The sequence below is a fragment of the Juglans microcarpa x Juglans regia genome, chromosome 6S (genome assembly GCF_004785595.1).
Source record: "Juglans microcarpa x Juglans regia isolate MS1-56 chromosome 6S, Jm3101_v1.0, whole genome shotgun sequence".
NCBI lineage: Eukaryota > Viridiplantae > Streptophyta > Magnoliopsida > Fagales > Juglandaceae > Juglans > Juglans microcarpa x Juglans regia.
In genome coordinates this window covers 20695885-20708867 of record NC_054605.1, presented here as the reverse complement: position 1 = coordinate 20708867, position 12983 = coordinate 20695885, and the positions used below count along the sequence as shown (strand labels likewise).

The following is a 12983-nucleotide window of genomic DNA, read 5'->3' as shown; positions in this document are numbered from 1 at the left end:
TTTTTAATATTAAAAAAAAATTAATTTTTAATTTTTATTTAAAATCATTAATCAAAATCTTCGTTTTGCATATATTTTCTCTGGTTTCGGGTTGCGCACGCGTGGCTATCGAGTTTTCGGTCTCTGGAACGTGTGAAGGGGTTGGGATTTGGTTGGGGGGGGCGGTGCGTGGAGGGGGCGCCAAACGATTTGGTAAAAAAAAAAAAATCTTACTTTATTCACTTAATTTATCCCCTCATCTCATATATATATATATATATTTTTTTTAATTTTTTTCTTTAATAATTAAGAAATTAACTATCAGCATATTGATATATTTTTATATTTTTTTAAAAATATTTTAAAATTAAAAAAAATTAAAAATACTAATTTGACCTAGCGGTTACTTAGAACGGTGCTACTTAAGCGACAGAGTAGCACTGCTCTTTGGTAAAAATATGTTTGGTGATTCAAATAAGAACAATACATATGACCATTCCACATCCCTATATATTAAAGTGTCGTTTGTATAATGAGTTGTGATAAAAATTTAAAAGTTAAATAAAATATTATTAAATTATTATTTTAATATTTTTAAAAGTTAAATTGTTTATTATATTTTATATAAAAATATAAAAAAATTATAATAATAAAATAAAATGAAATAAGATAAAACACTTCTTATATCCAAATCATACCTAAATCTCATGCCGAGAAATGGGTTTGTTTGTTGACATTCGGATTGTGTGACGTTATATGCGTATTGTTTATGATCGAGTTATCTTTTACTCAAATCAATTTGATTTTAAATCGCTTGACTCTAATCATGTTAATCTCGTGTTGAATTCACAAGTCTTTATAGGGTGATAAAAATTGTTAGCTATTATCATTTAATGAGTTATTTTATTTTCAAATTGGTGTGTAAAGCACACAATTTATATCACTTAAATAATAAGATTTATTTTGTAAAATTTAAATTTTAAAATTTATCTTAAAAATCAAATTATATCGCATAAATATTTTATTAAGTATGTTCTATACATAGATTTGTAAATAGAGTAGTTCTATATATACTTATAGTTTTACTTACATTTTTACTTATAAGAGTCATTTTGTTAGTTTCATTTTAAATTTCATCATTTTCAGAATATCAAACATGTAAATCAGAAGTAAGTTCTTTTTTAAGTATATTTAGCATTTTTCTATAATTTTTCATGTAGTGTAGCTAGCGTGGCGATGTGAAAATTACAATTTTGCATCAACACCAGAGTTAATTATGCCACAAAACTGCATCTTAATCCTAAGCAGTGCACCTCCTCTCAATGATTGGGATCATCAAGGTGAGATAGCTGGGTTCCAATCAAAATGCCGTCAGTCTCGTTAGTTGATGGATGAATACAAAGATACAAAGTGGAAAAGTTAGTGGGAATCTATCCATCCACTTAATATCAAGTGGAATGACAAAAAACAAATGTCATCGGCGCTGTCCTTGTGATATTTACATGATCGGGTCCCCTGCCTGTTCTTATATTTTGGCCTGCAAGTATAATAGTAAGAAAAATTATATTTTTAAGTCGGCGAATAGAATATATCTAGTAAAGTGTTTGCATAGTTTAGTTTAATTTAATTTAATTTAAATTTTATAAATTAAATCTTTATTTTAAGTGACGTAGATAATATGTCATACACACGGATTTGAAAGAATAACTCTTACAGAAAATATATTATTTCATCACATTTAATTAAGTACTCTCTTATGGTAGTCCAGTTCGTTAAGGTTAATAAATCGTTTTTTCCTTCTTTGCTGGAGGTTATAAGTTCGAAACAGCTTGTTTTATTAAAATTTGTGAATCAAAGTCTTGGAAACCTTTACATGTTGGCATCGTAGTGGGGTTATAGCGATGGGTTGCTCCATCCGACTACACTGGTTACTCCTCCCCACTCTTACAAAAATTAAGTAGTATTTTTATTTTTTATTTTTTTTTGAAGTAGTAGTATTTTTATTATTAGTGTCGTAGACAAGGAGAAGAAAATAAATTGCAAACTTTAATTAGATCGTTGTTTTATATAATTAGTCAAGCTCCCAATCACGGACGCGAATCATTTGACCTTTTGGACCAACATACTTTTAAAACATGCAAAGTTTCTTGCCGTTGGCTTTGACTTTTTCGATAACTTTTTTGGGGTTGGCATGGGAGTCGTTGTCATCGAATCATGTCCTACCCATTCCCCATTATTTTCCGTGAAAGCAATGCTGTGTACGCGTTGATAATTAGCACGCAGCATTCTATATAGTGCGGAGTAGTTATGTTGACCTAGGTTTTGTATATGGGGTCGGAAAATGCGAGGAATGACGTGAGAGTTGCATGTTTTCTGACTTTTGTGATCCATTCATTTTAATGTGAGGTTCTACGTAAATTCCTGCAATGGGGGTAAGGCGCTCTTACTTCATAATTCTCAATATCTTTGGTGTTAACTTTGTGTTCATACGTCTTTAAATCAAGTTCAGCAACTCATGTCTTTAAAATTAGGCTTGCGAAAACGAAGAAGAAAGCAGCTGCAAGGGGGAGGCCTTGGAGCTAGGAGTTTCTGTTGCCAAAGTTGGTACAGTATTTTAGAAGTTCGTAAATAATGAGTCTAGAAACCAGAATCTTTTATCGTACTTGAAAATTGATATTTATATCGAGAGTTTGAGGGGGTCAGATTGTGCCTACCCCGTAGAGTCCATGTCTTTTTTACTGTTCATTTTGTCAGAGTTATTTAATACAACGTGCCTCTACGACGGCATCATTAATGTAACATGTAACTTAGGTAGTGATGTCATTAATGCGGTATGATTTTTCGATTTGTCTTATTCTGCTGGTGTCCTCGGTGGTCCGTCGATGTCACCTTCCCAGAGGCTCGAGAATCCTTCTTATTTGCTGCTCATTCACGTAGACAGGTACTCAAAGGCTGGATGTTGTTCGAAGGATCTCCGGAATGGCAAATCTCATCCCCCTGTAGTACGCTCCCACATAGGGGTTACATTCAGGAGAGTTTACCTGCGGGCCGGGCCAAGGGACCTATTTGTTTTGAGTTGGACCTTATTTTCTTATTCTCTCAGTTGCTCTCTCAAGCCTAGGAAACCTTACAATTTGTATATGTTAATTTTCTGCCTAAACTTTCTGTGCAAAACAAGCGTAGGCAGCTGAAAAAGATTGTTGTTTTTTGTCAGGATTGTCACGTATCAGATAAGTTATGCAGTCTACTAGATCACCTTATGCTTTTCTCAGAAATTAACACCAAAACAAACTTTTTTTGGCCGACTTTCCACGTCTCTTTGCTGAAAATTGGAGAAAAATCACCCTTGCTTTTCTAGGGCAGTTCCATGTGTACGTGAGAATTGAATCCTTTGCCAGCCTTGGCAATCTCTTGAATGAATTTGTTTGTGTTTATCTTGTAATTACAGTTTTGGCCTGCTCTATTTATCTTTTAGGTGTTGAAGTAAGTCCTGATCGATCAATTATGCAAATTAACAAAAAAAACAAACCCCACTCTACACTCACTTAAAATTTAAAATGACCGTACTAAACACGAGATGGGACACAATTTTGGACTCACCATTACATTTTTGTAGGGCTTCCTCAACACGCATCAAACCAGATATTAAAAGGTCAGATTATTCCCAATGTTACAAGTACATAGAGTTAAACAAAAATTAAAAAATCTGACTACGTTTCGGTTCCGATTCTGACAAGACAAAGTCTGACAATTCAAAAATCCGATTCAAAATCGAAGGTGTCATTGGACCGACTTTGACTTCGATCTGATCCGACTCCGACTTTATGCTCCAACTCTGATCCCTCCGACTCCAACTCTTAATCCGACTCCAATACCGTACATATGTAATACAAATATGTATTTATTTATATATTTATCATATATACTAGAATAGTTATATAATTATATAACTAGAACTTATATAGTTAAATTCAATAATATATTAGTATGAACTAATTATTATAAAATAACATATTTATACTATAATATAAATAGACTAATGATAGTTTAGTTTATGTAAACATCATAATATTACTACCATGCATCATCAAGTATAGAAATAAATTAGACTTTTGTATTTAAATAAGTATAGTATAATAAATTAATAACATATATACTAATTTATTAAAGTATAATAACATGTAATTAGACATTAGAAAGTTTAGTATATAATTAAGTTAGAAATAAGTTAGACATTAGTATAATAACATGTAATACTAATGTATAATAACAAGTATTTAGACACTAAAATAATATGTAATATTATAGTATGATAACATGTAATTAGATATTATAGTATATGTCTAGTATAAAAATAAGTTATATATTAGTATAGAAGTAAATTAGCAGTGAATTATTTAGTTTTAGTTTTAAATTTTTTGGAAAACTGAAATTTGAAAAACCATAAAAAATTCTTTTTTAAAATGAGATAAATATGAAGCTAAAAAAAGTCTAAAACGGAAAGCCTAAGGTCTCATTTGGAATTTGGATTAGTCTAATTTTAAGTTAAGTCTAATATTTAAACACTCAACTCTCATATCATTAAACTCATCTCAACTCAAAACTTCTTTACACGTAAAATTCATAACCGTTTTCAACTCAACATCTCTTTACACGTGAGACTCACAACCTTTTTCAACTTTTCATAAATATATCTAAACTAATCTTAATATTCAAATACATCTAAATTCATCTTAAATAGGTCTCACACTTATTTCATTATCTCAATTCACAATTATTTATAAAATATTCAACTTATCTTAACTCAGCTCAATATTTAAATGGGTCCTCAGTCAATGTCGAGATCAAAGTCTACCCAAATTGAAATTCGGATTTAACTCAAACAAAGTCGAAATCAGAAGAAGATTTAAAAAATACGAGTCCAATTAAGTCGGTACTCACCCCCAACAAGTATAGGTGACCACCTTCGGAATAGGGTCAATAGACCCCAGAAGCTTTTTTTTTTTTTTTTTGCCGCTGAGAATAGACCCAAGGAGTTGGTTCGTCGAATAGACGAATAATGTCTCTCAAATCACACTTCTACAGCACGCCAGCAAACTCGTTCTCGTGCAACCAAGTATCTATGTCCACTAACTGGAAATGACCAGCGGGATAGTAAAATAATCCTTTAGCCAAAAAAGAAAGAATTTGAACATCAAGCGGGGATAGCTCAGTTGGGAGAGCGTCAGACTGAAGATCTGAAGGTCGCGTGTTCGATCCACGCTCACCGCATGCCAAGTTTTATTAAGTTATTAACTACCTCCTTTTTGGCTGTCCTTTTATTTTAAAAGAAAAAAAAAAAAGTATACACACCTTCAGAAATCAATTTCAGGATGAAAAAAAGGCTTGCGCCTGGTTTGAATACTTAAACAACATCACTCATTTCATCTAATTTAATCATTATAATTTTTTAATCTCTCAAATAACATAAACAATTCAACGTTTTCAAATTCTAAAATAAAAAAAATATTCAAAAAATATTTTATTTAATTTTAAATTTTCATCTCATCTTAACTCATTAAAATGATTTTCTAGTGTTCAGGCGACCAAACATGACATGAAACGAAACTGATTAAGGGGAAAAATTGCATGCCTCCACCAGCAGTGAGTGTTCTGTCCTCGATTCAAATGGCAGCCTCCCTTGACAGCCGATCCATAGAGAAACATTTTTCACACCTCAAATCATTTTTCACGTGGAGGTGATTTCGTGAATATAGATCCTATATTAACTCTGTGCAACAAGACCAAACATAAGAAAGGGGGACAATAAGAAAAGAAAATGCATTAGCAGGGCCAGAAGGGCCCAACATACAAGATTTTCTACATTGGCATCTATTAAGTATTAACAAAGGGATCAGAATCATCAGATACATGACACAAACAACATTCAACAGACTTCACCTCCAATAAAGATTGAGCTTCTCGTACAAAGTCTTTAGTCCTAAAAATTTTAAAGCTACATGATTGATCAACAGGCGGGTCCGATTGGCTACCAAGTTGATCACTAGACAAAAAATGTTCAAACCGAAAAGGAGGGGCTTCTCCAGTCAAACTCCAAGAAATTGCTTTCTCTTGAAGTCGATGAATGGCGAACTTGATTAGATTATATCTGGTGCGACTTCTTGGAGCAGAATCCATGCTGACTTTCTAACATCACTTCCATGGAGCAAGTTTATACATCAATAGACTCCATGCCGGCATGAAGAACACCTGAAAATTTAATGCATTTAAACTATTAGCATCTCTAAACAATGTGTGGTGGTCCAACAGACATGCGATTCCTGCCCTTGCCTCTTCGAGCACTAGCAATGCTAGCTATCAAGGAATTGCCTACATTTCCTAATGCACTAGGTCCCATCAGCTTTAATCCAAGATTTTTTACTATGTATGATAGTCTACTTTCATCCCCTTCAGTCACAAGTTGCAGTTGCTGTGCCTGTTCTCGAGATATAACTGTGTAAAGCGGCAATGGAAGGTTTGATTGATGTAGGCAGCTGCTAGTTGATTCCTCTTTATAGCTGTGTTCCCTACTCCCCAAAGTAATTCTCATGAGCCCCATCGATTTTGGGTCTTCTGTTAAAGGATCAAATATAAACATAAGGTTCCCTAACACTAGATCTGGCTTCTTGAATAGATCTATCAGTGCATCGTTGCTTGGTCCGACATTCCTCTGTGTAAATTTCTTCCCATTATATTGGCGATACCTTGTTGCTCTGTACATGTGTGAAGCTTCTCTTAAGCCACTCAAGAAAGCACCATGCATGCTAGCTGGATATTGCCTATTTGTTGCCTCACCAGCAAAGAAAAGCCGATTACCCAAGCTTTCTGCAAGTATATCATAATCACTTCCAGATGAGCGTACTCTAACATGAGAGTATGAGCCATAGGAAAGGGGATCGCTGCCCCATCTTGAACATATGGTTTGTATTGGATTAGGCACATCAATACCTTTGGGACTAAATATGCCTGTAAAAAAGGAAAGATGGAAAATATTCAACAAGGTAGAGTAATTTAAGCTTAGTAAAGGAAGACGGTCGAATGTTGAAGACACAAACGTGAAAGACAAAAAGAGCTCTCAGATTTTGCCTATCAAAAACTCTCATACCTCTTAGGATTTTTAAAACACGATGAAGCAAAACAGATGGATCTGTTAATTCAAATATTTGTGCAGCTTCTCCAGCCACCAGCGCAACCAATAATGGACCTCCAGAAACGGTATGGTAACTGTAAAACAGAAAGAACTCTCCACGTTTATCACTCTGTTCACTTAGACATCCAAAAGTGTCCAGGTCTTCCCCCAGAAAACATGAGGAAAAACCATTGCAACTTTATTCAGCAGCCCAAATCCCAACCTTTCAATGGCTGCCAACTTTCTCTGGGGCAACTCTGGTTCAAATCTGATGCCTCTTTTCTTTAAAACTCCAAGTGGTACAGTGCACAGGGCCATATCTGCTTGAAACATTTGGTCCCCGGCTATCACCTCAACGCCTTCATTTCCATATCTAACAGTATTGACAGTCTTTCCATACAGTATGGGAACTCCTTCACACAACGCTTTTATCAATCTCCAATTGCCTCCAGCAAGAAAGCAGTGGTCCCCGCCCATTTCATAAGGATCATCCTGATCCCAATAGGCAGCTGACAATTCAGAAAGACATCCAGCATTGGCATATTCCAAATTTGCAAGATGCCAATCAAGAAGTTGCCTCTCCTCGGTATTCTTAGCCACAGCATACAATTGCCTGAGTGTCTCCAAAACTGAACCAAGAGAAATATCATTTGCAAATCCTCCCATAATTTGTCTCAGTTCAGTGACTTTATCGAGCAACTTATTAAAGATGAATTCAACCTTGGAATCAATGTCCTTGTCAACAATTGCCCCATCTGGCTTGTACAAAGGGCAGTTATCTCTGACCTTATGAAGTGGTACAGAAAGTTGCCTGGCCAGAACTCCAAGAGGATTCGCATGTATCCCAGTAATAACACTACCACCAAGGTCCACAGCAGCAAATTTACCCGCCTGCCCCATCTTTTGAGTATAAACTCTTCCACCAGGTCGATTCCTGCCTTCGAGAACAACCACCTTGAAACCAAATGACAACAGCTGTCTTGCTGCTGCCAACCCAGCAAGTCCCGCACCAACAATTATCACAGACCCTTCCATTGCCTCCCCTGGCATATGAGACACAAAAGATGGAGAAACCCCAAAATTGATATACCCATTATACAAAAGAAAATCATAAGCTGAATATATCAAATGTTCGTACTCGCTACTTACAGTTTCTTTAATCTGTCCTTTTGACAACCACATCCGTACGTTATCTCTCCACCTAGCTAGTATATGATTTCTCACAACAATATAATCATTCTGCTCCTTTCCACCCAGTTCTCTCACCACTCCAGCTCGAATCTCTTCCTCAAGCAGAGCATCAATTGGGAACCCGACTGACAGCGCTATCATAGCTTCAGTTTCCGTTTCTTTCTCCAAATCCTCTCTTGTTCTATTCCTCTTCTTCAAAGAACCACCCAAATGCTTCTCTATGAGCTCATCCATCAAATTCTCGTCATAATTCCGCAGACCCGCTTTCTTTCTCAATGACCGCTTCAAAACCGACCCGCCCGAATCCGGGTTCTCCATTATCCTATCCCTGGTTCACTTACCAACAAGCTTTCTAACAAAATCAATCAGTTAAGCTCACGATCCTTTCAAGAACACAGCCGCGCATTTCTCTTCACAACTACCCCATCTTCGTCCCAAGCAAAAATTTTCCAATAGGTCTTTCATTTTCTTCGAAATCCATTTCGTACTAAACGAAATAATGAGTCAAGTCCAAGAAAATCCGATTTCTCATCACTCACACTTGAACACTAAACTAAAAATATGCAAATTTTGTATCAGATTACTTGGAACTGGTGTTAAAAATTTTGGGTTCACTGCCAAAAGCTAGTTAAAGAATCGAGTTTAAAATGGACTAGGAATTTGAGAAAGAGGTTCTTGAAGGACTGAGACAGAAGTGTGACTCACCTTGTTGGTACTAGTTGTCTCGCAGATTGGCGATTTCGGTGAAGCGGTTAAATGAGAGTTAGGGTTTTTCTGGCGCGATCTCGAGAGGCGAGGGAACGAGTTTAACTCGGTGAATTACAAATCGGATTGGAGGGAATTGACAATAAGTGGGCTTCAGTCCATAATAAAACAAAGGCATATGGGCTGCAAGGTGATAGGTGGGGCCCAAACTAATGGGGCCAATATATATATAATATTATATATCAAGACAGCGGAAAGTAGGAAAAGTCGAAGCTGACTGAAGAAGAAGAGAAGGAAGGAGATGGAAGAAACAAGATATATTGCATAATAATTAAATTATGTAAGCACAAAATAAACAGGCGGTTAAACCGGCCATATGCATGAATGCGTATGCAAAATTAGTTGTAATAAACATATAAGCTTTATTAAAATTAACAAGCTTAAAGTAATTACAAGTACAAGGTAGTGCAGATTTGCACTTACAGAAATTAGAGTAAATAAGGATACTCAAGAACAGGGTAGAGAGAGACAGAAGTTTTCTCTCGAGTGAGTTCTGGTTTGAGTTTTACCCAATTAAGGTAGAACTCTCCCACAAAAGCGCTTGTGCAAGAGAGGGTGTCTCTTTCAATATAAAGCCACTAGCAGGATCACTACTAGCCGATGTGGGACTTCCCCGTCACGCACACTCGATCCTCCCCTCGGGGGTCCTAGCAGCGACCCCACTCGCCTTCCCTCTAGAACCCTTGCCAGGAGCGACCCTGACTACCCCAAGGGTATCGGTTCTGGCTCTGATACCAATTAAGGTAGAACTCTCCCACAAAAGCGCTTGTGCAAGAGAGGGTGCCTCTTTCAATATAAAGCCACTAGCAGGATCACTACTAGTCGATGTGGGACTTTTCCGTCACGCACACTAGATCCTCCCCTCGGGGGTCCTAGCAGCGGCCCCACTCGCCTTCCCTCTAGAACTCTTGCCAGGAGCGACCCTAACTACCCCATGGGTATCGGTTCTGGCTCTGATACCAATTAAGGTAGAACTCTCCCACAAAAGCGTTGTCTTGGTATCAGAGCCAATTCTGGTATCTAATTGTTGTGAATTGTTTCTTCTGGTTAAACTTATTTTGTTTTCTGACAACCCCCACTCGGAATTTCTACTTTGGTTGGTTCAGGATCATCTTTCGACAGGTAGGTCAGGAACCTAGAGGTGTAAGCCCCGTTTTGAAAGCCAGGAAGGCGAGAGTAGGGCAACTATAGGTTCAAACCCGAGGGCCGAGAATGGAAAGTTCGTAGACCCGTGAGATGCGACGGTCGGTGTTGTCCTAGGACAAAATGAGTTGGATGAATAGATCCAATTCAACAATTAGCTCCAGGTCGGCTATGCCGCCTGACATTATTAATGAGGAAGACTGTGCTTTTGAAGCACCAGAGTCATCTGTACTGGGATCATGGAAGATTCCAAAACTTGATGTTAGCACGATCTACCGAACCAATTGGTTTGAGAAATCTCTACACACACAATTTTGCGTGCGTACTGTTGAACAAACTTATGCTATTTCTAAAACCCAAGAAAAATGTTATCTTTTTCAAGAAAAACAGATAACCAAATTCTTGGAGCAAGGTTTTAGATATATACATATTGGATCTGTCCAAATTGCTGCCAAACATTTGACAAGGAGAGGTATTAACGCATCCGTACTATTTTGTTTAAGGGATGCCAGATTCAATAACTTTGAAACAAGTATTCTCGGAATGATCCAGTCGTTCTTAACAGATGGACCAGTCCATTTTAATTGTTATCCTGATTTAACACTTGCTCTTGATGATAAACATATTTTAAAATGTTTAACTCTAAACATTTTAACTTTTGGATATGATATGCTTAAGGGAAGTAAACCCCTTACTTTGATTTACAGGATTTATTATCGTCTTTTAAAAACGAGTTTAAATCCAAAAGCTATTGCAAAACCCATCCAGGGAAAAACTCTTCTGATCCAGAGTTTGACCCCAGATGCGGATGTTTCTACTCCAAAAATGATTTTTTGGAAAGATATAATTCTTCCCAAAGAATGGATTTTGGAAGAGGAGGTTCCTCCTATTCCTCGAAACCCTGTTGACAGTTATCCAAGTAACATTCAACAGTATTTGGATGGAACCATTAAAATTAGTTTTGATCAGACTAGATCTTCAGGGCTAAGAAGAAATTCTTATGCTGGATCTAGTTCCTCTTTCGAAGGGTCAGAAATTCCAGTAAGAAGAGACCAAAATCTCAAGCAATTTCTGAAAGATTCTGTTAAAACTGCCCAACCTATTAACCTTGTTTTAAAACTGAAAGGACTTTCTACGTCCTCTCAAGTTACTTCTGCTTTTTACTCAGCACAGGATGCTGGATCCTCTAAAGACCAGCCTATTCATAATGAAGTCGATAAAGAAGATGAATCTCCTATATCACCCACAGCTTCAGATATGGTAGCTCCTGTTGCACCACAGGTTCATCACAGTCTAACTGTGTTGAATAAACCATTTACGTTTGATCTTGTTTATCTTTTTGAAGAATACAAACTTTCAAAAAATAGTGCTAAGCGAAAAGCTTATCATGCAAAGTATTCTGAGAAAGAAAAACAACGTGTTAAACGGAAATGGAAAGAAGAAATGAATAAGCAGCAAAAGCATATTCTTTTCTTTGATTTTGTTGAAAATATTTATGTTTCTAACAATATTTTGAATGTTGTTAAAACTGATTTTGTCAAGGAAGAAGGCAAAATGGTAGTCCAATCTAGCCATCCGCCTTTGGAGACCGTTCTCATTACCCACAAAGGGGTTGAGATATCTGCTTCACCTTTCAAAATCTCGGAAACTGTTTCTAGAGATCCAGAGAAGGACAAGATTCTCAAAGAAACAAAAAAGGTTATTTTCCAAAATAACTTTGTGAATCTTGCTCTTCATACGATCGGACAACAGTTAGATCGAATTGAAGAAAAGATTGAAAAACCTGATCCTATTCCTTTGGTTTTAAATACAGATCAACCAAAGAAAATGATTGAAAAACCTTTGATTATCTTACCTGAAAGTCGAGCCAAAATTGATTTTAAAAATCCTCAGGCAAAAACTTTAGACAAGATTGATCAAATGCTTAATGATCTGAAAAAAGAACAGCCTTCTACTAGTGCTTTGTCTAACAAAGAAATAGAAGAAGTTCTGATTGAAACTACAGATGAGTCTTCTAACGATCACTCATCTGAAGAAAAGGATCTGGATTTACTCGAAAAGAATTTTCAAGATATTGTTTTGAAACCTGAAATCGTCAGATTCTCTTTAAAAGGACCCAAACCAATGAGTCTAATGAAGAACTGGTATTCCAGGCTTACTCCTCCTGATTTACAGTTTGAAGAAAAAGTTTTTCAAAACCAATCTTCTTACTCTGTTGATAAGGTTTACGAATGGAATATTGATGGTTTCTCTGAACAAGAAATCATGAATACCATGAGTAAAATGTATCTTGTAGCAAATGCCTATGTGAATAATAATATCAGACAACCTGATATTGTTAAGATTTTAACACAAGGATTTTTCGGTGTTTTAAGAAACTGGTGGGATAAACACCTGACCAGAGATGCCAAGGAAACCATTCAGAACGCTGTTAAGTGTAATGATGAAGGGTTACCGATTTTTTATGAATCCATTAGATCTGCCCAATCTGATGGAGTTAATACTTTGATTTACACAATTTTAAAGCATTTTATTGGCACACCATCTGATATAACCAGTCGCATCAGCGACCAGTTAAATAATCTTAGATGTCATTAGATGTCTGATTATAGATGGTACCAAGATGTTTTTATTTCCAAAGTAATGCTTCGGGAAAATGGTTAACAAATGTCCTCAGAAAGCCAAAAAAGCTAAAAATTTTAAAAAGAAGCTTAATCAGTTGAATATTGATAACAAT

The 12983-nt window shown here is 36.1% G+C and overlaps 1 protein-coding gene, 1 long non-coding RNA gene and 1 other non-coding gene across 3 annotated transcripts; 1 reads left to right on the top strand and 2 right to left on the bottom strand.

Moving 5' to 3' along the window:
* Positions 1-5177: 5177 nt before the first annotated feature.
* On the top strand, positions 5178-5250 carry TRNAF-GAA. Its single transcript has one exon. It is a non-coding gene; the product is annotated as a tRNA-Phe (tRNA).
* A 535-nt stretch (positions 5251-5785) lies between these two features.
* On the bottom strand, positions 5786-9175 carry LOC121237426. Its single transcript, XR_005934916.1, has 2 exons — positions 9044-9175; positions 5786-6228 (listed from the first exon to the last, which is right to left on the bottom strand). It is a non-coding gene; the product is annotated as an uncharacterized LOC121237426 (long non-coding RNA).
* On the bottom strand, positions 5891-9049 carry LOC121237425 (lysine-specific histone demethylase 1 homolog 2). Its single transcript, XM_041134155.1, is given in 3 exon segments — positions 5891-6984; positions 7124-7312; positions 7315-9049. Coding segments are annotated over 3 exon segments (2253 nt in total). The 5' UTR covers positions 8657-9049; the 3' UTR covers positions 5891-6262.
* Positions 9176-12983: the final 3808 nt, after the last annotated feature.